Raw genomic sequence first — 22,843 nt, 5'->3', positions numbered from 1 at the left:
CAAGAAATAAATTCTGTAACAATTATAAACATTTGGAAGGCGAAATGCTAGTAATCTTAAAGTATCTATTTAGCTCTCTTCAAAAACTTGTTAACAAAGCCAGCCCTTAATTAATTCTAAAGTAATTAATAGTTTTGTCAAAAGTATTGTTTGCATACTTATATTTGTTAATTTCATGATTTAAACAAATAATTCGGCCTAAATCTTGTAGTAGAAGGAATTGTTAAAAAGAACCAATTTTTTGATTATTCAGTTAATTTAAGTAGTTAAATTTAATTGTAATTTCTGTAAATTTAACTTTGAACAATGTGTAGTTTCAGTACCTAGTATTGTGATGATATATATAAGGGCCCGATTTTTGGTCATGAGTCAGTCAGTCCACTTCCGAGTTTCAGTCAAGTAGCCTGTGCGGGTTAGATCAACAACAATGCTTGTACTTAACAGTGTAATAAGTGTTAAATAATTAGGCCACATGCAAAAACAATGACAGTGACTGTTTCCATACATACCTGTTTATTCTTCAAAAACTGTCAATTATGTGGTTATGGTTTTACTGCTCGTAGATGTTCAGCAGTAAACTATTGTAGCAATATGTGGATGGTTCACCTACTAACTATTAATGAAGCTTATGTAAAGTTAAACAATAGTGTACTAACCATATAAAGGTGTATATGGGGGGATTTGTGAAAAAGTAAAAGTAAAAGACAATGAAACGCAATTGTGTATATGTCAGCTACATTACTTAACATAGTCAGTGTCCAAATTACAAACCCCATTTTTCAGCCAGTGTAACAATGCAGTATGTCGACACCGAGGGCAACAAATGATCAATGAAATAAATAAAGCAAGTGGAACTGCTGCATGTGGTGCCCTGGTGGGTGAGGCGTATTATACGTAACCACAATAAGCAAGGACTTGCGGACTTTGAAAAGTGAAATCATGAGTGATTTACAGTGTAGTGATGAAACAGCCAATCGGCGCTGAAGTTTCATAACAAAGAAAGATAAGCTGCTAATCAGTGAGTGGGTTCTATGGAAGCAGCCATTGAGTACAGGAGCAGCCAATAAGCATGCAGGTGGATATGCTACACTGTGTGCACATGCATTTTTAGCAGTTTATTAAGCACACATAAGTCAATAAACATTTTGTTCAGGAAACAGTCATTGTAGAGTTACAGTTTATGACCATCAATACTACTGTTTCCACCATGTTTGAAGAGGGGTTACACAATGATGAAGTGTGGCCTTGTTTTCAACACTTGTTGCAAACTGCACAACACTTAGAGCACACAGCATGCTTCTATTGAACGAAGAAGTACAAGCAATACGGAAGAGAGCCACAGGGCCACTGCTGTGATACAGCCTTTTGCTGCTGTGGCCATAACTGACACTGCCCTATGAAATGCTGAGTTGAAGGTTGCATCATTGCAATGGATTCCTTATCATCTGAGACAGTTGCAGCCTGCCTATCAGGGGTTAACTGAGTAACCTCTATTACCTCCACTCACGTAGCAATCTGATCGCTTGAGGTCCACAACACTTCAAAGGACTGTGCTATGATGAGCACATCTGCAAGTGTCAGATTCTCACATTGAAGTGTTTTTTCACAGACTTCCCTATCTAGGGCCACATGAATAATAACATCAGGCACCATGTGGTCATGTAGGATTTTTGATGGGTACTAGTGACAAATTTACAATGGCTCAGCCCATAAGAAAGGTTTAGGTGTTTCTGACTACGGTAAAATTCTGTGTTGCAGTGACATGCGCTCTGTCACAGTGATAGGTTGAGAGAAGCTAGCACATTTAATCAAATGCTAAGATGGCTGCTTCTTGCAGAGGCACAAGTTAGCACAACAGCTGATACATTTGGTGAAAGCCAGGAAAGAAAGAAAGCTCCATGCAGGTTTGCATCACACATGCTAAAAACTTGGATATGTTGGCATAATCATGTCTTGTAGGAGACACAATCTTCAGACAATTCAAGGTATGGCAGAAAGGGGAATGGTTTCACTGAGACACTTGGGTGTTGTTCCACAACAGCTTGCTGCTGGGCAATGATACATTAAAGTATCTGTTCTATGAAATATTTTATTGTGAATTAACACTGACGATAACAAACAGGGGAAACGTAGCCCTCACGCGTTGCCATCATGGTACTTTATAGAACGACACGTAAGATAATGGTTGTGCATAGCACTGAACACATTGACTGAACAACAGTAATACAGTGTAAAGAATAGGCTGACAACTAATTTGTGATCACTTAAATAATGCTGATTCTTTGGTGGCTCACCAGAGTGCACAAGGGGGCTGAACCAGGTGGCTCTATAAGCAGGCCTGTGAACTATATGGACACATGCTTTCAGAAATTACATGAGTCATGAGTGAAAGTGCATCACCTACCCTACTACTCCTACCCCTGTGACCATACCTGCTGTAGAACTTGCCCTATGCACCCTCCTACCAATCTGTAACTGCCAAAATGTATACTGTCAAAGGTAGAGCCACCATTTCATGTACCAGCTGTTATGTAAATATTGTTTGCCCTTCCTCATGAGACCACCAAGTTATCAGTTAAGATGAATGGGCATAGGCAAAGGGTATACAAAGGCAACACACAGTATCCTGTTCCAGACCGTACTCTACAACCTGACTGTTGTGACCACAGTTCCTGTTACATCACACATGTCATCTGGATTCTTTCTCTGACACAAGCGTCTCAGAATTCTGTAGGTGGGAATTATCATTACAATATGTCAGTTCTTATCACCAACCTGGTCTTAAGGGGATACAGAATTGAATTTTGGGTTAAAAATCAAATTTTGTTTTATTGACATATTATATTCTGCCATGTTTCCTCTCTAAAATGATATGTCATACATAGCTCTACTAGAATTATAACTGTTTTATTTTTATAGATTTGTGAGATCGGGTATTGTGCTTTAGTTATACACATCTCTCATGGCTGACCATAAACTTTTTGGCAGTACATTTATGTGACATGAATCCAAATATCCCACTTTCCAGCAACTCTTTATATACTAATTGTCTAAAAACGTTTCACTCTGGTTTCCTCAAGTTACTCTTTAACGTTGTGATGGGATTGTTTGTAAACAGTGTGCTATATGAAAGTTGTTGTTGTCGAGTTATTTTGTATTTAGTGCTTCATTTTTCACAGCAAAAATGCCTAGAGCTAGAGCAAAAGTGTTTAAAAAGCTTGTGAACTGGAAAAAGGTAAGAGATGATGATTCGTAGCAAAGCAAAGCAGCTCTTCATAATCACTGTTGGAAAATGTATGTCCACTTACTACTGATTTGCCGAACGAACTTACTCCAAATGAAAACAGTGCTTCTCTTAAAAAACTATGAGATTTGGAAGAGAAATATCATTTACTTGATAAAGGGAAATAAGTTTTTGAACTCATTGATACTAGTATATTGTCCAAAGCTCTTGAAGACAAGTGTGTGGTGCAAAAAATGTCAAGGAAATGTTTCTCTGAAAGTAGAAGCCCATGTTGGCCTGGCTGCCCAGTTTAATTTAATATGCAGTGTTTGTAAGTAAAGTTGTAAGTCTCCAAGTTCTGTTTCAATAACTGCAAATAACGGATGCAAGAAAACTGAACTTTATAGTGTAAATATTAGGTTAGTTTATGGATTGTGAGCAACTGGTAAGGGCAAAGCAGCTGGTGATATGCTATGTGCTTCCAAGTGTACCTTCGAAGTTTGATGCTTACAACTATGTACTAGGAACTGCAGTTGATGTAGCACAGAAGTCAATTCAGGTAGCTTTGGAAGAAGCAGTGAAAGAAAATGATGGCAGTCTTGACCTCACAGTATCTTTTGATGGCATGTGGCAAAAAAATGGGTCACACCTCCAACAATGGTGCTGTTACAGCAACTAGTGTTGACACTGGTTCTCTTAACTATCTGAATAATTTATTTTACCCATCATACAATTCCTCAATCTTTTCCTCATATGTCGAACTGGTTGGCATATAAGCTTTTACTACTGTGGTGGGTGTGGGCTTTGTGTCTTGTCTTGGCTACAATAGTGTGTTCACTATGCTGTTCATAGCAACCTATCTACAAGGTGTACAACTCTGCTTCTGCCATTTTTGCCCAATATTTGAGGCTTTAATGAAACAATTGGTTACATATGTATCATTCAAAGTATTTTCCATCACTGGCCCCTACTTTCCCCATCTTTTGGGCAGTGTACAAACACCGTGTCGTAAAAATTGTTCATCTTTTGATGCAATCCATCAATCAATTCAATTTGTGACTTCTTCACGAGATCAGAAGTGTTGGTCAGCCAGGCCATGCTCTATTGATAGGAACAGGTCATAGTCAGAGGGAGCAATGTCTGGAGAATACAGTCGGTGGGGTAGGACTTCCCATTTTAACATTTCCAAATACGTTTTGACCTCTTTTGCAACATGCAGTTGAGTGTTATTATGATGCAAAACCACTTCATCATGCCTCTCGCTGTACTGTGGCCATTTGTCTTTTAATGCTCTGCTCAAACGCATTAATTGCATTCAATAATGAGCACCTATGACTATTTCACTTGGTTTTAACACCTCATAGTACATGATGCCGAGCTGGTCCCACCAAATTCAGAGAATGATCTTGGAGCCATGAATATTCAGTTTGGCCATTGACATGGAAGCATGGCTGGGATATCCCCATGATTTTTTGCTTTTATGGTTAGTGTAATGGACTCATTTTTTGTCCCCACTAACAATGCGATGCAGAAATCCCTTCCAGTTTTGCCTCTAAAGCAACTGTTCACAATCACACAAACACCGTTCAATGTCTCTTGGTTTCAGCTCACACAAGACCCAAGTTCCTCTTTCTGAATCATCTTGAGACGTTTTGAAATGGCTTGCTGTGTCTGTTCCACTAATCATTCCAATTATTCTTGAGTTTGATGAAAGTCTTCACTTAGCAGTGTCTCCAATTCTGCATCCTGGAAAACATTCTCTCTTCCATCACTATGCCAATGTACGACATTAAAATCACCATTCTTGAAGCATTGAAACTACTCATGATACATTCTTTCACTAGTAGGGTCCTTACCATATGTACTTGAGAGCATTTGATGAGACTCAGCTGCTGTTTTCCTCGTATAGAAACAAAACAGTAACACCTCCTGCAAATTATGAGAATTAGGCTCATAAACTAACATTTTCAATCAAGAACAACTTTATGATGCTGACACAAATTGACTAATGTTTGAAAGAGGTTTTGTTGACCAAGGTCCAAGCTAACTGCCTGACATCTGCAATCTGTTTCTTTCGACCACTGCTTACCGTTCTCACAACCTATCGGCAAATGACAGAAGCATACTTGTACACCTTTTATGTTCCGATTGGTAGAACACCGCTTTTGTTTCTCCTGGTAACAAAATCCTCCTGAGTACTCCTGACCTGCAGATCCAAATGGGGGCCTATTTTACCTCTAGAATACTTTACCCAAGAAGTGTCATCATCATTAAACTATACAGTAGAGCTGCATGGTCTCAGAAAAAATTATGGCTGTAGTTCCCCTTGCTTCCAGCCGTTTGCAGTACCAGCACAGAAAGGCTGGTTTGGGTGATGTTACATGACTAGGTCAGTCAATCATCCAGCCAGTTGCCCCTGCAACTACTGAAAAGGCTACTGCCCCTCTTCAGGAACCACACATTTGTCTGACCTCTCAACAGATACCCATTCATTGTGCTTGCACCTATGGTATGGCTATCTGTATTGCTGCAGCAAGCAAGCCTCCACACCAACAGCAAGGTCCGTGGTACGTATGTGGTGGAGAGAGGGGGGGGGGGGGGGGGATCTCAGGTTAGACAAACATACTAACACGACACAGAAATACCTTTCAGGCAATCCTCACTGTCACGTGGTATATCACTGGGCTCTGCCTTAGCACTCTTCCTTCTTCTAGTATACATTAATAATCTGCTCTCATGTATTAATAACCTCCTCTCATGTGTAAAGAAAACAGAAGCAATACTATTTGCAGAAGACACCACTCTGCTTATTGAAGTTGAAAATAATAAAGATCCTATCACTGCTACAGGTGTCATAACAGATGAAGTTTCACAATGGCTTTATAGGAACAGGCTTGTCTTAAACACTCAAAAAACTGATACTCTACACTTTCAGCCCCAGCAAATGATTATACCAAAAGCCATAAATTCACATGAATAACCAAGAAATTCAGAATGCCACTCTGACAAAATCTGTAGGCCTTTGCCTGCAAGAAAATCTAAAATGGAACTCTCCCATTACATCCTTAAACTCCCAACTGTCTAAACTAACATATGTAATCAGAATACTATCTAGCAATGCAACTGTTGAAACTGTAAAAACTGTGTATTTTTCTTGGATACATTTCCTTTTAAGATATGGTGTTATCTTTCAGGGAAATTCTTCTCCTGACACAACAACATTCAGGAAGCAAAAGAGAATAATCCAAACAATAAGAAAAGCAAATGATAGTTCATGTAAGCCTTTTATAAAAGGTTGAAATATTCTCCTGCTTCATGGGTTTTGTTGTTGTTGTTGTTGTCTTCAGTCCTGAGACTGGTTTGATGCAGCTCTCCATGCTACTCAATCCTGTGCAAGCTTCTTCATGTACCAGTACTTACTACAACCTACATCCTTCTGAATCTGCTTAGTGTATTCATCTCTTGGTCTCCCTCTATGATTTTTAGCCCTCCACACTGGCCTCCAATGCTAAATTTGTGATCCCTTGATGCCTCATAACATGTCCTACCAACTGGTCCCTTCTTCTTGTCAAGTTGTGCCACAAAATCCTCTTCTCCCCAATTCTATTCAATACCTCCTCATTAGTTATGTGATCTACCGATCTAATCTTCAGCATTCTTCTGTAGCACCACATTTTGAAAGCTTCTATTCTCATCTTGTCCAAACTATTTATCGTCCATGTTTCACTTCCATACATGGCTACACTCCATACAAATACTTTCAGAAACGACTTCCGACACTTAAATCTATACTCGATGTTAACAAATTTCTCTTCTTCAGAAACGCTTTCCTTGCCATTGCCAGTCTACATTTTATATCCTCTCTACTTCGACCATCATCAGTTATTTTGCTCCCTAAATAGCAAAACTCCTTTACTACTTTAAGTGTCTCATTTCCTGATCTAATTCCCTCAGCATCACCCAACTTAATTCAACTACATTCCATTATCTTCATTTTGCTTTTGTTGATGTTCATCTTATATCCTCCTTTCAAGACACTGTCCATTCCGTTCAACTGCTCTTCTAAGTCCTTTGCTGTCTCTGACAGAATTACAATGTCATCGGCGAACCTCAACGTTTTTATTTCTTCTCCCTGTCTCACTTCCTTCCCAACCACTGCTTCCCTTTCATGTCCCTCGACTCTAATAACTGCCATCTACTTTCTGTACAAATTGTAAATAGCCTTTTGCTCCCTGTATTTTACCTCTTCCACCTTTAGAATTTGAAAGAGAGTATTCCAGTCAACACTGCCAACATTTCTGCGGATTCCAAACTGATCTTCCTTGAGTTCAGCTTCTACCAGTTTTTCCATTTGGTGTAAAGAATTCACGTTAGTATTTTGCAGCCGTGACTTATTAAACTGGTAGTTCGGTAATTTTCACATATGTCAACACCTGCTTTCTTTGGGATTGGAATTATTATATTCTTCTTGAAGTCTGAGGGTATATCGCCTGTCTCATTCACCTTGTTCACCAGATGGTAGAGTTTTGTCAGGACTGGCTCTCCCAAGGCCGTCAGTAGTTCCAATGGAATGTTGTCTACTTCCAGGGCCTTGTTTCGACTCAGGTCTTTCAGTGCTCTGTCAAACTCTTCACGCAGTATTGTATCTCCCATTTCGTCTTCATTTACATCCTCTGCCATTTCTATAATAGTGTCTTCAAGAACATCGCCCTTGTATAGACCCTCTATATATTCCCACCTTTCTGCTTTCCCTACTTTGCTTAGAAATGGGTTTCTGTCTGAGCTCTTGATATTCATACAGGTGGCTCTCTTTTCTCCAAAGGTCTCTTTAGTTTTCTTGTAGACAGTATCTATCTTACTCCTAGTGAGATAAGCCTCTACATCCTTACATTTGTCCTCTAGCCATCCCTGCTTAGCCATTTTGCACTTCCTGTCGATCTCATTTTTCAGGCGTTTGTATTCCCTTTTGCCTGCTTCATTTACTGCGTTTTTGTATTTTCTCCTTTCATCAATTAAATTCAATATTTCTTCTGTTACTAAGGATTTCTACTAGCCCTCGTCTTTTTACATATTTGATCCTCTGCTGCCTTCACTACTTCATCCCTCAGAGCTACCCATTCTTCTTCTACTGTATTTATTTCCCCCATTCCTGTCAGTTGCTCCCTTATGCTCTCTCTGAAACTCTGTACAACCTCTGGTTTAGTCAGTTTATCCAGGTCCCATCACCTTAAATTCCCACCTTTTTTGCAGTTTCTTCAGTTTTAATCTACAGTTCATAACCAACAGATTGTGATCAGAGTCCACATCTGCCCCTGCAAATGTCTTACAATTTAAAACCTGATTCCTACATTTCTGCCCTGATACCTTCTAGTATCTCCAGGATTCTTCCATGTATACAACCTTCTTTTATGATTCTTGAACCAAGTGTCAGCTATGATTAAGTTATGCTCTGTGCAAAATTCTACCAGACGGCTTCCTATTTCATTTCTCTCCTCCAATCCATTTCATCCACTATGTTTTCTTTTCTCCCTTTTTCTACTCTCAAATTCCAATTTTTGTGTCCCTTCACTACCTGAATAATTTCATCGATTTCTTCATCATCTGCAGAGCTAGTTGGCATATAAACTTGTACTACTGTAGTAGCATGGGCTTCGTGTCTATCTTGACCACAATAATGCGTTCACTATTCTGTTGGTAGTAGCTTACCTGCACTCCTATTTTTTTATTCATTGTAAAACCTACTCCTGCATTGCCCCTATTTGTTTTTGTATTTATAATCCTGTATTCACCTGACCAAAAGTCTTGTTCCTCCTGCCACTGAACTTCACTAATTCCCACTATATCTAACTTCAACCTATCCATTTCCCTTTTAAAATTTTCTAAACTACCTGCCCGATTAAGGGATCTGACATCCCACACTCCGATCCGTAGAATGCCAGTTTTCTTTCTCCTGATAACGACGTCCTCTTTAGTAGCCCCACCCTGGGTTATATCCCAGCAATTGTGCTCTATACAAAAAAGGGATTATGATGAAGAAAGAGACTCTCTCTATCCAAAATAGTGCTGTATATGAACACCATCTCAGATTAAGGGACAATATATGTGTAAATTATTCCATCACAAGTCTATTTTAAAATGTGTTTATTGCTCTGGTGTAACAGTCTATAAAAAGCTACCAGAAATTATTAAGAATACCAAATGCATAAATGCATTAAATAAGCTGCCAAAATCTTTTTATTAAAGAATTATTTTTATAGTGTGATTGTTTTGTAAGATATGTCCTAAATCTGAAATATATTGTATGTATATAAGTTTTCCTGTAGCAATAAATAGTTAAATAAATAAATATTACAACCATCAAAAAAAAGTTTTGCATCACCTCAGTTTGGGAGTTCCAGAACCTGTACAGAAAATTGGAAAAGAGATCAACATAAACATCATTACTGCCCTTCTTATTGCCTATGAAAACCACACATTGCATCTTGAACTACCATACAGTGAGACCGTCAGACGTGGTGGCCAGATAGCTGTACACTCCTGTACCTCTAATACCCAGTAGCACATCCTCTTGCATAGCTGCACGTCTGTATTCATCATGGCATACTATCCACAAGCTCATCAAGGCACCGTTGGTCCAAACTGTCCCACTCCTCAACAGCAATTAGGCATAGATCCCTCAGAGTGGTTCGTGAGTCATGTCATCCATAAACAGCCCCTTTCAATCCATCCCAGGCACATTTGATAGGGTTCATGTCTGGAGAACATACTGGCCATTCTAGTCGAGTGATATCGTTATCCTGAATAAAGTCATTCACAAAATGTGCATGATGGGGGCACAAATTGTCGTCCATGAAGACAAATGCCTCACCGATAATCTGCCGGTATGGTTGCACTATCGGTCGGAGGATGCCCTTCATGTATTGTACAGCTGTTACAGTGCCTTCCATGACCACCAGCCTCACATAATATCGCCTCAAAACATCAGGGAACCTCCACCTTGCTGCACTCACTGGACAGTGTGCTTCAGGCGTTCAGCCTGGCCAGGTTGCCTCCATACAAATCTCCGACAATTGTCTGGTTGAAGGCATATGCAACACTCATTGGTGAAGAGAACATGATATCAATCCTGAGCAGTCCATTTGGCATGTTGTTGGACCCATTTGTACCACACTGCACAGTGTCATGGTTGGAAAGCTGGACCTTGCCATGGACGTCGGATGTGAAGTTGCCCATCATGCTCTCTATTGCGCACAGTTTGAGTTGTAACATGACATCCTGTGGCTGAATGAAAAGCATTATTCAACATGGTGGCATTGCTGCCAGGGTTGCTCTGAGCCATAATCCATAGGCAGCAGTCATCCACTGCAGTAGTAGCCATTGGGCAGCTTGAGCGAGACATGTCATCTACAGTTTCTGTCTTTCTGTATCTCCTCAATGTCCGAACAACATCGCTTTGGTTCACTCTGAGGCACCTAGACACTTCCCTTATTGAGAGCCCTTCCTGGCACAAAGTAACAACACAGGCCTGATTGAACTGCAGTACTGACCATCTAGGCATGGTTGAATTACAGACAACACAAGCTGTGTAATCTTGGTGGTATGACCGGAACTGATTGGCTGTTGAACACCCTCCATTAAATCAGCCCTGCTCATGCATTGTTATTTACATCTTTTGGTGGGTTTAGTGACATCTCTAAACAGTCAAAGGGACTGTGTCTGTGACAGAGTGTCCACAGTAAACGTCTATCTTCAGGAGTTCTGGGAACTGGGGTGATGCAAAACTTTTTTTTGATATGTGTATAATCGCATATTATGGCCTAGAATCTTCCTGTATATATTCGAGCATCAGCTTGTAGCTGGGAAACTGTGTGTCATTGATTCAGCATTAGCTCTCTTGCCTTTTAGTGCCAAAGTGATAAGTATTCTGTACAAAATCACTTACAAACAAAAGCTAATAAGGTAGATGAGGGATTGACATCCAGATTAGAGATTATACTCAAGTTGAACCCATACATTCTTTAAGCGATAAATCTTATAATATGCAAATTTCTCCATTGTATTTTATTGCTTTGATTGTCCAAGTGTTTAGAAGTATCAAATATAAAATAAGCCCTTAGAGGCCTCACATGAATCCTGATGCCATACTTCTCAATTGTAGACACAAAGTCAATAGAAGGTCACTTGTTCCATCAAGTAAAGTTGTAAACCTATAAATAATAATAATATTTTAATCAAATAATGAATATATGGAACTTTTTGTGATGAGAAAGTTAGTTAATGTGAGTAATATGAATGGTCATTGCAGTAATGTACCTCTATTGTGAACCTAAATACACCATGATATGGCTGGCAGCACAGCCGTGATTTCTTTTCTTTTCTTTTCTTTTTTTTCTTAATTGTTCAAAACACTTACGAAAATGAAAGTGTCTGTGATTAAACTTAGCATTTTCCTAATCGACAATACATGGACATTTATTATCATATTTCAGTATCTGTGATAATTACATGCATCATCTTTTTTCAAACCGTCAATAAATGATTTTAGTTTATTTATTTATTCATGCAGAGACCATTTCACAGTGATGTAGGATTTGGCATCACAATACAAAACAAAATAAGTAACTCTAAATATGCATACATACAGAATATATAAGTATGTTTTATGGAGGATAAAAGAGCTAGTTAACTGTGGCCGGCCACTGTGGCCAAGCGCTTCTAGGCACTTCAGTTCAGAACTGCACTGCTGCTGCAGTCGCAGGTTCGAATCCTGCCTCAGGCATGTCTGTGAGTGATGTCCTTAGGTTAGTTAGGTTTAAGTAGTTCTAAGTCTAGGGGTGTATGACCTCAGATGTTGAGTCCCATAGTGCTTAAAGCCATTTGAACCGTTTTGTGAAGGATCATCCCATCATTTGCCTGAAATGATTATAAAAACCTAAATCAGGATGATGGTCCTTGTGATACAGTGTTCTTTGCTTTACACACAGTTTGCGTCAGGTAACTTATAACACATTGTTTTGCACAGAATCACTGCATACACTTGGGACACCTGTAGTAACCAAGTAATACATGAAACCAATCCAATCCAAGTAACAGAAATATGGCTTTATTCATAAATCTCTGAAAATGAATGGAAATAAGCCTCTCGTGACTCCACACATCACAAGACAAAAGAATCATACATACACCACAACATATGTGATACACAGAGCAACTGATGTGCACATTATGAACTGAAACAGACTGAAAAAACATAGTGAATGTGAGCCAACGCTGCTCCACCTGTATTTAGGCATGAGTAACCGGTAGATGTCCACCACCGTAGCTGGCTTGTCATGCTGGGGAGGGGGGTTTGATTCCTGGCTGGTTTAGAGATTTTCTCCACTCAGGGACTGGATGTTTGTGTCATCTTCATCATCATCATTTAATACTCATCGACATGCAAGTTGCCGAAGTGGCATTGTCTCAAAAGACTTGCACTAGGCAATCAGGTCTACCCTCCGGGAGGTCCTCGCTGCACAACATTTCATTTCACTGGTAGATGGTCCAGGGGAGATTGTGCCAAGTGCACACTTCCTACGAGCAGCATCTAGCTACTGGCCTGCACTGATGCAGTTGGCAGTTGATTTAAGTATACATATGCAGCAACACTACATTACGTGCAATCACACTCACATGCAATAGTAACATGATACAACACACCCCTCCTTCATGAGAAGAGGTTGCCCAGGCAACAGAAGAGATGCTCGTGCCCCAACAAGAGACACATCCATTGATCTGGAGCAGAGCTAACAGTGTCAATCGTGGGGCAGGGAAAAGTGCTGAATGGCACCAGAGCATAGGGCTGGAATGTGCGAGGATGCGGGCATGCCCAAGGTTGGTGGGCCTGCACAGTGCCCAATGACAGCACTGGAGAGAAGGGTGCCATCAGCATCTCTGCATCATCATCATCAACAGGCAGGTCTCAGTGTAAAGGAGACTGGGCAAGACCCATTTATCATTATGGCTGAGGCGATGATGGTGAGGGGGCCAGTGGAGGTGGCCCAACCGGAACAGCAGACGGACTTGTACCCAGCACCAGGAATCTGGAACCGCAGGGCACCGCAAGTGCAGGAAGTGGCCAATGGGGCAAGGGCACCTCCACAGCAGTGGCAGAGGGCTGTGGGATGGTCTGTGGTGATGGGTGCCACATCCGTGAACCACAAGCTTCCAGCAACAAGTGGAGTTGCAACTGAACAAAGTGGTGTGCCAACAGGCCATTAGTTGTACAGAAGTCATGAAGATGGCATCCGCAGTGACAGACTTGAGTGACTGGTATCCACTTGGACTGGTGAACAAACCCTCGCACCCACACTGGTGATTCCAGAGCAAAGTGGCCAGATGAACCCAACTGCAGAGGGAGCAGTGCGGGTGGCAGAAGATGGAAGAGTGTGTGTGGCTGCTTTCCCCGTAGCCATGAAGAGATAGGTGCTCAGAAAGCAGCTAAGCTGGCTAAGAATCCACAACTAGGTTTTCATTTGGGACTTGAATATACACACTAGTTGTCCCAACTTGCCATTTGATTGAGGGTGGAATTTTGGAGTCATAACATGACAGATGCTGTGACAGGAAGAAAACAATTGAAAGATTTGCTAAATGAATTGGGGTCCATTATCAGATACTAAGGTACAAAGAAATCCCTCAATAGAAAAAAAACCTCAAATACATATGAATTGTGACTTCAGCTGACATCAATGCCCTCCAGAGAATGTAAGGAAACTGGGAAAATGCAAGCACAACCAAGAGCCAATAGGATTTCAAGAAAGGATCTACGAAGTCTACATGAATATGTCCTCATGGCTGGTGTGAAGCAAGCCAGGGGACAGACACCCTTGCAGTTGCCTGGGCACACTGCTCACAAGCTGTGACAAAACAGACAATTTTTTCATCAATAACTGACCAAAAAACATGTCTCCTAGCTAACAGTTTAGTGCACAAAACTCCTCATGGTCCTATTGTAGAAGGCATAAAACGTCTGTAATGTGGCTGGAATGACTGCTTTGGGAGAGAGATCTTCCGTGGACAACAGAAAACACCATCCCAAACAAGTTCTCAAAAATAAAGAGGCAACACCGCAAGGAAAAGTAGTTGTGCAGGGGGTCGAAGCCCGACCCAGTGGTTTATCTGGCCAGCCCTGTTGAACAAATCAAACAACCAGATGGAGATCCAGGTTGGCAACAATGGCAGCTGTTATGCATGAGTTCATAATTGGGAAACCTTCAACCATGACCTGTGTCTCAATATCAAGATGGAAGCAAAGGAATTCTGTATGATCAAATCTGGAATCAGGACTCACAGGCAGGTGGTACAAGATGTCTGCATTGACATATTAAGATGTAGGTCACAAATGGTTTTTGTAACTGTAGCAAAACAAGAACAGTACACAGCATTGTGGGCAAAGTACTGCTTCGTCAGGCAAGCCAGTATGACATTTAAACAAGGAAACTAAGGTATTATGATCAGTAATAAGGTGAAACTTGGAGCCATACAAGAAAACATGAAATTTCTGGAGAGCATAGACTGTGGCAAGAGCCACTTCATCCACCCAAGAGTAATGCTGCTGGGCTGGAGTAAGGGATTTAGAGGTGAAAGGAACAGATTGTTCAGAGCTGTTGGCATGTTGGTGTGCTAGAACTGTAGTGAAGCCATACTATGGGGTGTCAGTCACCAAAACTGTGTGCTGCTTTGCTAAACAAGGAGCCGAGAGGAGTTTGGATTCAATACTTGAAAAGCACATTCACAACCTAGGCGCGAGCAAAAAAGGTACATTCTTGCATAACAAGGCAAGCAACAGGTGGGTTGTTGTGACCACCTCTGTAATGATGTGGGGCACGTGCACTTGGAGTGATATGGGACCCTTGATATGTCTAGATACAACTATAACATGTGACACTTACATAAGAATCCTGTCTGATCACCTGCCTCCATTCATGTCATTGTGCATTCTAACAGACTTGGACAATTCCAACAGGATAATGTGACATCCAACATGTCCAGAATTGCTTCAAAGTCGCAGGAATTTATGGTAGAAGGCTGTCTTCCCTGAATGTGGTTGAACCCCATCCTGCAAGATCCCAAATAAACAGTGGAAGATTGAAAAAACTGAGATTTCACAAGGTTATGCTATAAGCCTGTGGACTATAAGACAGAAAAAGAAGTTCCCAAAGTTTTCAAGTGATTGCCATGGAAGAGCCAATAACAATCATCATCCAAATAATTAATACAACCCAGGACAGGCATAGTCAGTTGCTCTAAAAATCATTGGAAAATGGCAGTGGCATTAGCCACACCAAAAGCAAGGCAAAAATGTTCATATAGCCCAAAAAGTATTCCGACCCAGAACCTGCCAAGATTCTTTATGCACAGGAAGCTACAGACATGCTTTAGACAAAGAAAAGTGCTGGCCTCCACATGTTTTGCCAGTAGTTCCTCCAGATAGGAGAGGATATGTAACTATGATCAACTGAACATTGACAGTCATACTGAACTCGCCACAGAGATGAAGTTTCTCCAACTTCTGAAATGCAGCCAGTGGGGATGACCTTTCACTAGTCATAATAGGTTGCACCATCCCTTGAGATTGAATTCTGTCCAGTTCTGCTTTCACCCGATCTTTCAGGACGAGAAGGATAGGACGCTCATGACAAAAGCAAGGCCAAGCCATGGATTTCAAAGAAATATGAGCAGCAAAGTTTGTAGCACATCGTAAGGCTTCTTAAAACAAGTCAAAAGCTCCTCACACAGTTTCTCCAGTTGAGAATAAGGTACCTGATCAGATACATGGTGAACTGTGTCAATGATAGAAAATCCAAATGCCTGAAATGCGTCCATCCCAAAGAAGTTCTCAACACTGGCACCGGCACCAGCAACCACCAAAAATGTAACAGAATGAACCATTGATCTGTAAGAGGTAGATGCTGTAAATTGTCCCAACAGTGTACTGTTCTGTTTGTTAAAACTGACCACCTTCCATGTGATTGGTGTCAACGATAGCAAACCGAAACTCACATAGGTTTGAGTATTCAATAACATCATTGCAGCACATGTGTTAATCAGTAGCTGGAGAGTTTGGTGAAAAGCACTTAACTCAATAAACAACTTGGAAGAAGGCACAAGTTTTGGAGTCACACAGTTTATGTCCATGTCCATATCTTGAGAAACCTTTGGCGAATAGCATATGGAGGCAATGTGGCGTTGGCATGCATTACAAGTAGTGTAGTGCTTAGGGAATGCCGATTGTTTATGCTTGACAAAACGGAAATGACAAGATGGCAACAGAGAACACTGATGCTGGACCAGCCTTGGTCTGCTTGGCACTGAGCGCACATCTTTACTACAATGACTGCCTCTCCCTCATGCAAGTTATCTGTTGTGTGTGTGGGGGGGGGGGGGGGGGGGGGAGGGGGGGGGGACACTTTGTGACACAACTGCCACATCACTCCACATTCAATTTGGTAATCCATTGCCTGAGAAGCTTCAAAAAATTAAAAAATTATTCCATTTGCAAAACTTCTGACCACAGGCGTTTTCACAGAGTAAAGCCCTCTGGCACAGTTCCTTGTCTGGAAGTGAATAGATAATTTTGTCAGGTACTACAGAGTCTGCATCAGAGTCACTAAGGGCTCCAGTAATCTACATCTACATCTACATCCGTACTCCGCAAGCCACCTGACGGTGTGTGGCGGAGGGTACCCTGAGTACCTCTATCGGTTCTCCCTTCTATTCCAGTCTCGTATTGTACGTGGAAAGAAGGATTGTCGGTATGCTTCTGTGTGGGCTCTAATGATTTGACACTTAGGCTAAGGTCATGAAGTTTGGCTGCCCAGACCCTGTATGACTGGTCTGGTTTCTTGTGGCATCGGTAGAATTCAATTCATGCCGCTATAAAATGTATTCATTTTCAATGAGAGATTAACTGTAAACTGTACATGTGCTCAAAAGTAAGAGCTGCTGGTTCTTGCAAAGGGGCAAGCTGACACAGTAATTGATACACCTTAGGTGGAAACCACGAGAGAAATAAGGCTTCGCATAAATTCAAGTCTGTCACACCAAAATCAAAAAATGCTATATGAGTCTTTTTTTGTAAGCTTCCCAATTCTCAGTTGAGTCATCATACAGAGGAAAAGTGGATGGATAGACCAGTGCAGTGATGCCCTGTCTGCTAATGAGCAGCTGTATCACATTATTATGAAGATGGTGATTTGATAATGGGAGTCATTTCTGAAACTAGTCTCTGCAAGTAAAATAGTTTTAAGAAGGTTAAAGGTTTTGAAGCTTATTAAAAACTTGAGGTGTACTAGCCTGTTAGTTATAGTAGTTTAGGGAATTATGAAAAATGGAAAAAATGTCTGAGTTTTTATACTAAACATTGTAAGATAGAAAAATAATAGAACAAAAAACTCAAACGTTACTAGATACTCAAATTAAAGCTCCTATAGTATATTCATAGTGATCAAAAGAGATGAAATTAAAATAAGATGTATGAAACAGCTGGCAGAAGTTGTGATGATAGCATAAACTACTTATTGTAAAGAACTTTTCTCTTATACTTAGATTTAAAAAAGGTGGTGTTGTGAAATGAAAATAAATGCTATGGACAAGAAGGGCAACAAAGCATTAGAAGATACAATAAATAATAAATATATGAGTAAGTAAAAAATAAATATAACCTTTGTTAAGAAATTATTGTATAGCTATGCAGTATAAGAATAAATAAAAACTAAGTATAAACTTGTTAAAAACAAGCTGTCTGTCTAGGTAGTTGGACTGCAGGAAAGAAGTACTATAAAACATTATGAACAAACAAAACAAAATAAATATATTACTATTATAGTCTCTAGAAGTTGACAGATATGTATGTAAGATATTAAACATACTTTCTAAAGAAATCTGTTATGTATAGCACTGGTTATGTTACCAGTTAAGCTTAGGTAACTTGTTATGAGAGCATTCGTCTGAGTGGGGGAACATGTGATGTTACATAACACTACAGTAGAGTGATGAGTAACGCTATGACAATGTAACAATTGATGCTTATGAACTATAAGTGATATAATTATTCAGTATTTAGAAGAGCACAAGTGTTTTAAAATGTTGTTATGAATTATGGCATATTGTGAGTACACTGAGGGATGACAAACTGCCTATTGGCTTCTGTCTTGGGTTCTTCGGCCGACGTTTATATAATGATTTTTCTGACGTTTCGCCAGCACGAGTGGCTGGCATTGTCAAAGCTTCACCCTCCATTGCCGGCAATGTAGGGTGAAGCTTTGACAATGCCAGCCACTCATGCTGGCGAAACATCAGAAAAATCTTTATATGAATGTCGGCCGAAGAACCCGAGACAGAAGCCAATAGGCAGTTTGTCAACAAGTGGCCACGAAAGCCTTAACAGTTTTGTACACTGAGGGATGCCGCATGTCTTCAGGGTGGGATGGTGTTGCAGTAACTCCATGAGATGAAGTATCTATGTTGCCATCTGTGCACACTCCATGTACTGTCTTCCCAGCTTGGGGTAGTGTGACAAGCCCAGAGTAAAAGAACTCAGGAAAACAATGCTTGGAGTGTTCCATGAAGAAACAGTAGAAGATTGTACAGTTTCAATTCATGTCACTCTTATGTAACGTCTCAATAAGATAAGCCATGAGAGTTCTGTGTAGAAGGATTTACTGTATGATTATAGAAGAATAAGTGGAGACTGTTCCTGAAGAAACTGATCCTGTTTATTTATGAGAATCAGCAGTATGTTGAAGAACTGCCAAAAAACAAAGCTGGAATGACTTATTTTGGCATAGTCAAGATATAAATATAGTTATGGAGCAGCTGAAAACTATGAGAAGTCAACAGATTCAAAGCAGAAATGTCAAGGGAACATTGCAATGTATGGACACATCATGAAATTACATTTCATTAAGTACTTCTTCTACCAATGACAACAGTGTTATATGATGTGAATGTGATGTGGCACACATAAAACAGAACATGTATTTGTAATAAATAGTAAAATTTTTGTTTTCATTATTTGCAGGATGTGCAGTTTGATGCTCTTCGTTACTTAACTGGAGAATGCAATTATGGGGGTCGTGTTACCGATGACTGGGATCGACGATGTCTCAACACTATTCTTGCCAAGTTTTACTGCAAAGAACTTCTTGAAGAAGATTTTTATCCATTTGACCCAACAGGTAATGGACCTTTTTCAGTTTCATTGAGTCACAGATCTAATACCAAACTTTTGCAGCTCAAATGGGTGACCAAAAATTTACTATTAAAGTGCAGGATGACCCATAACACTTTCTTGGCACATTACCTAGCCTGAAGGTTTTAAGAATAGATCCATGCAATTAGCATATTCAAAACAGCATCCCAAATCCATAAAAAGTTCTGCAACCTGTGTTGCATAACTCTTTCAGTTGTGATAAATATGGACTATTGTATTGTTACTTTTGCTAGCCATAATAACACAGTATTCACTTCAAATCTTTATTTGTCCATGGGCTGTGAGCCTGAAAAAAATACCAGAGAAAGGCCACATTAGGCATATAACTTAATCGCAGTGTTGTGTTGTTGTGGCCAGTTGGGTGCTGTCAGTCACCCACATGGTCCAGATTTAATGTAGTGTGGTGCAGTCACAGAGGATAAGATACATAGCCAGTGCAACCATTATTGGCAACTGGCAGGAAGAGGGCTGACAAATCATCATGGAAGAAGACACATGGTGATTGCTGCACACACAGTCTCTGTGTTACCATGATACAAGCAAACAGTGTGTAGTGTTGATGGTGGTATGCAGTAATTTTGAGCATTGCAGTGAAGTCAGGATGAACAGACTGATCATTGTAGATGCACCACCTGATATTTCATTTTAGTTATTACTGTGGCCATCTCTATGATTGATTGATTGATTGATTGATTTTTATTTCCCAAAAACAAAACATTTACAGAGATGCAAAGCTTGTATAAGCAATGTCAATAAATGTACAAACAACATTGGCAATAGATAAACAAATAATTAATCTATGTTAGAGATTCTGCTCACAGAAATCTTCCATTGTATAAAAACAATTTTGAATTAATACAGTTCTTACAAATAGCTTAATTTTTTTCAGCTCCAGTCTCTTAACTGACTCTGGTAGTTTATTAAACAGCTTTACAGATGTGTGTTTGAAGCTGTTTAGAGTTTTGGTATATGAGCAGTAGTCTTTTCTTACATCATTACAGTGTCGTGTGTTATAACTATGTACATCAGAATTCAGTTCAAAACTAGACAAGTTCTTTTTAATGTACAAGAGACATTGAAATATGTATACACATGGCAAGGACTAATACTAAGTTTAATAAATAATTCTCTACAGTGAGTTCTAGGTGATACTTTACTTATCAGTCTGACAGATTTTTTCTGGGCTGTAAATAATCATTTTGAGTAGAAATTATTTCCCCACAAGATTGTCCCATACGTCAACTGAGAGTGAATATAACTGTAATAGACAGAAAGCAAAATTTTCTCATCTACTGTTGCTTGTAATTTTCTGAGCATAAATATTCCTTTAGAGATTTTTGGTGTTAAATAATTCACATGTGCCTGCCAGCCTAAAAACAGTACCAAGAAACTTTACAGGAACTGTCTCTAAGGTGATTGTACTGTTATAAGAAATGTTTAATTCCTGTGTTTTATTTATGTTCATAGACAGGCTATTGGCATTGCACCAGTCAGAAAGTATATCTACCTTGAGTGAGGTAGAGTTACTTATGTTATTGTTTGTAGGCACTGTAACACTTAAACTGATATCATCTGCATACAAGTAACAGATTGTAGTATCACCTATTACATTGCTAGGTAGGTCATTCATATACACTCCTGGAAATGGAAAAAAGAACACATTGACACCGGTGTGTCAGACCCACCATACTTGCTCCGGACACTGCGAGAGGGCTGTACAAGCAATGATCACACGCACGGCACAGCGGACACACCAGGAACCGACGTGTTGGCTGTCGAATGGCGCTAGCTGCGCAGCATTTGTGGAACGCCGCCGTCAGTGTCAGCCAGTTTGCCGTGGCAAACGGAGCACCATCGCAGTCTTTAACACTGGTAGCATGCCGCGACAGCGTGGACGTGAACCGTATGTGCAGCTGACGCACTTTGAGAGAGGGCGTATAGTGGGCATGCGGGAGGCCGGGTGGACGTACTGCCGAATTGCTTAACATGTGGGGCGTGAGGTATCCACAGTACATCGATGTTGTCGCCTGTGGTCGGCGGAAGGTGCACATGCCCGTCGACCTGGGACCGGACCCTAGCGACGCACGGATGCACGCCAAGACCGTAGGATCCTACGCAGTGCCGTAGGGGACCGCACCGCCACTTCCCAGCAAATTAGGGATACTGTTGCTCCTGGGGTATCAGCGAGGACCATTCGCAACCATCTCCATGAAGCTGGGCTACGGTGCCGCACACCGTTAGGCCGTCTTCCGCTCACGACCCAACATTGTGCAGCCCGCCTCCAGTGGTGTCGTGACAGGCGTGAATGGAGGGACGAATGGAGACGTGTCATCTTCAGCGATGAGGGTCGCTTCTGCCTTGGTGCCAATGATGGTTGTATGCGTGTTTGGTACCGTGCAGGTGAGCGCCACAATCAGGACTGCATACGACCGAGGCACACGGGGCCAACACCCGGCATCATGGTGTGGGGAGCGATCTCCTACACTGGCCGTACACCTCTGGTGATCGTCGAGGGGACACTGAATAGTGCACGGTACATCCAAACCGTCATCGAACCCATCGTTCTACCATTCCTAGACCGGCAAGGGAACTTGCTGTTCCAACAGGACAATGCACGTCCGCATGTATCCCGTGCCACCCAACGTGCTGTAGAAGGTGTAAGTCAACTACCCTGGCCAGCAAGATCTCCGGATCTGTCCCCCATTGAGCATGTTTGGGACTGGATGAAGCGTCGTCTCACGCAGTCTGCACATCCAGCACGAACGCTGGTCCAACTGAGATGCCAGGTGGAAATGGCATGGCAAGCCATTCCACAGGACTACATCCAGCATCTCTACGGTCGTCTCCATGGGAGAATAGCAGCCTGCATTGCTGCGAAAGGTGGATATACACTGTACTAGTGCCGACATTGTGCATGCTCTGTTGCCTGTGTCTATGTGCCTGTGGTTCTGTCAGTGTGATCATGTGATGTATCTGACCCCAGGAATGTGTCAATAAAGTTTCCCCTTCCTGGGACAATGAATTCACGGTGTTCTTATTTCAATTTCCTGGAGTGTATAATATATAACAAGAGAGGACCCAAGATTGACCCTTGAGGAACACCATGGTTAACGGGTAAAAAATAAAATAAATAAAAAAACTAGAATATTGGTTATTCAAGTAAACAGTTTGAGATCTATTAGATAAGTATGACTGAATAATTTTAATAGCAGAGACTGAGAAATCTATAGTTTTTAATTTCAGCAGCAGAGTGTTGAGGCACACAGTGTCAAACACTTTTTATAAATCAAAAAAAATTGTACTTACAATAAATTTTTCTTCTTTTGCTTCAAGACAGTTACACATGTAGCTCATAACAGCATCAC

The 22,843-nt window shown here is 40.7% G+C and overlaps 1 protein-coding gene across 1 annotated transcript in view; it reads left to right on the top strand.

Moving 5' to 3' along the window:
- LOC126336485 (dynein axonemal heavy chain 7) overlaps window positions 1-22,843 on the top strand; it is a 978,012-nt gene that overhangs the window by 865,081 nt on the left and 90,088 nt on the right. Inside the window, exon 57 of the mRNA XM_050000228.1 lies at window positions 19,287-19,443. Coding sequence (XP_049856185.1) covers window positions 19,287-19,443 — 157 coding nt within the window. The remainder of the gene's footprint in view (window positions 1-19,286; window positions 19,444-22,843) is intronic.

Source organism: Schistocerca gregaria, chromosome 2 (genome assembly GCF_023897955.1).
Source record: "Schistocerca gregaria isolate iqSchGreg1 chromosome 2, iqSchGreg1.2, whole genome shotgun sequence".
NCBI classification, from domain to species: domain Eukaryota; kingdom Metazoa; phylum Arthropoda; class Insecta; order Orthoptera; family Acrididae; genus Schistocerca; species Schistocerca gregaria.
Note: the sequence above shows the minus strand (reverse complement) of the source record. Positions and strands in the feature narration are given on the sequence as shown.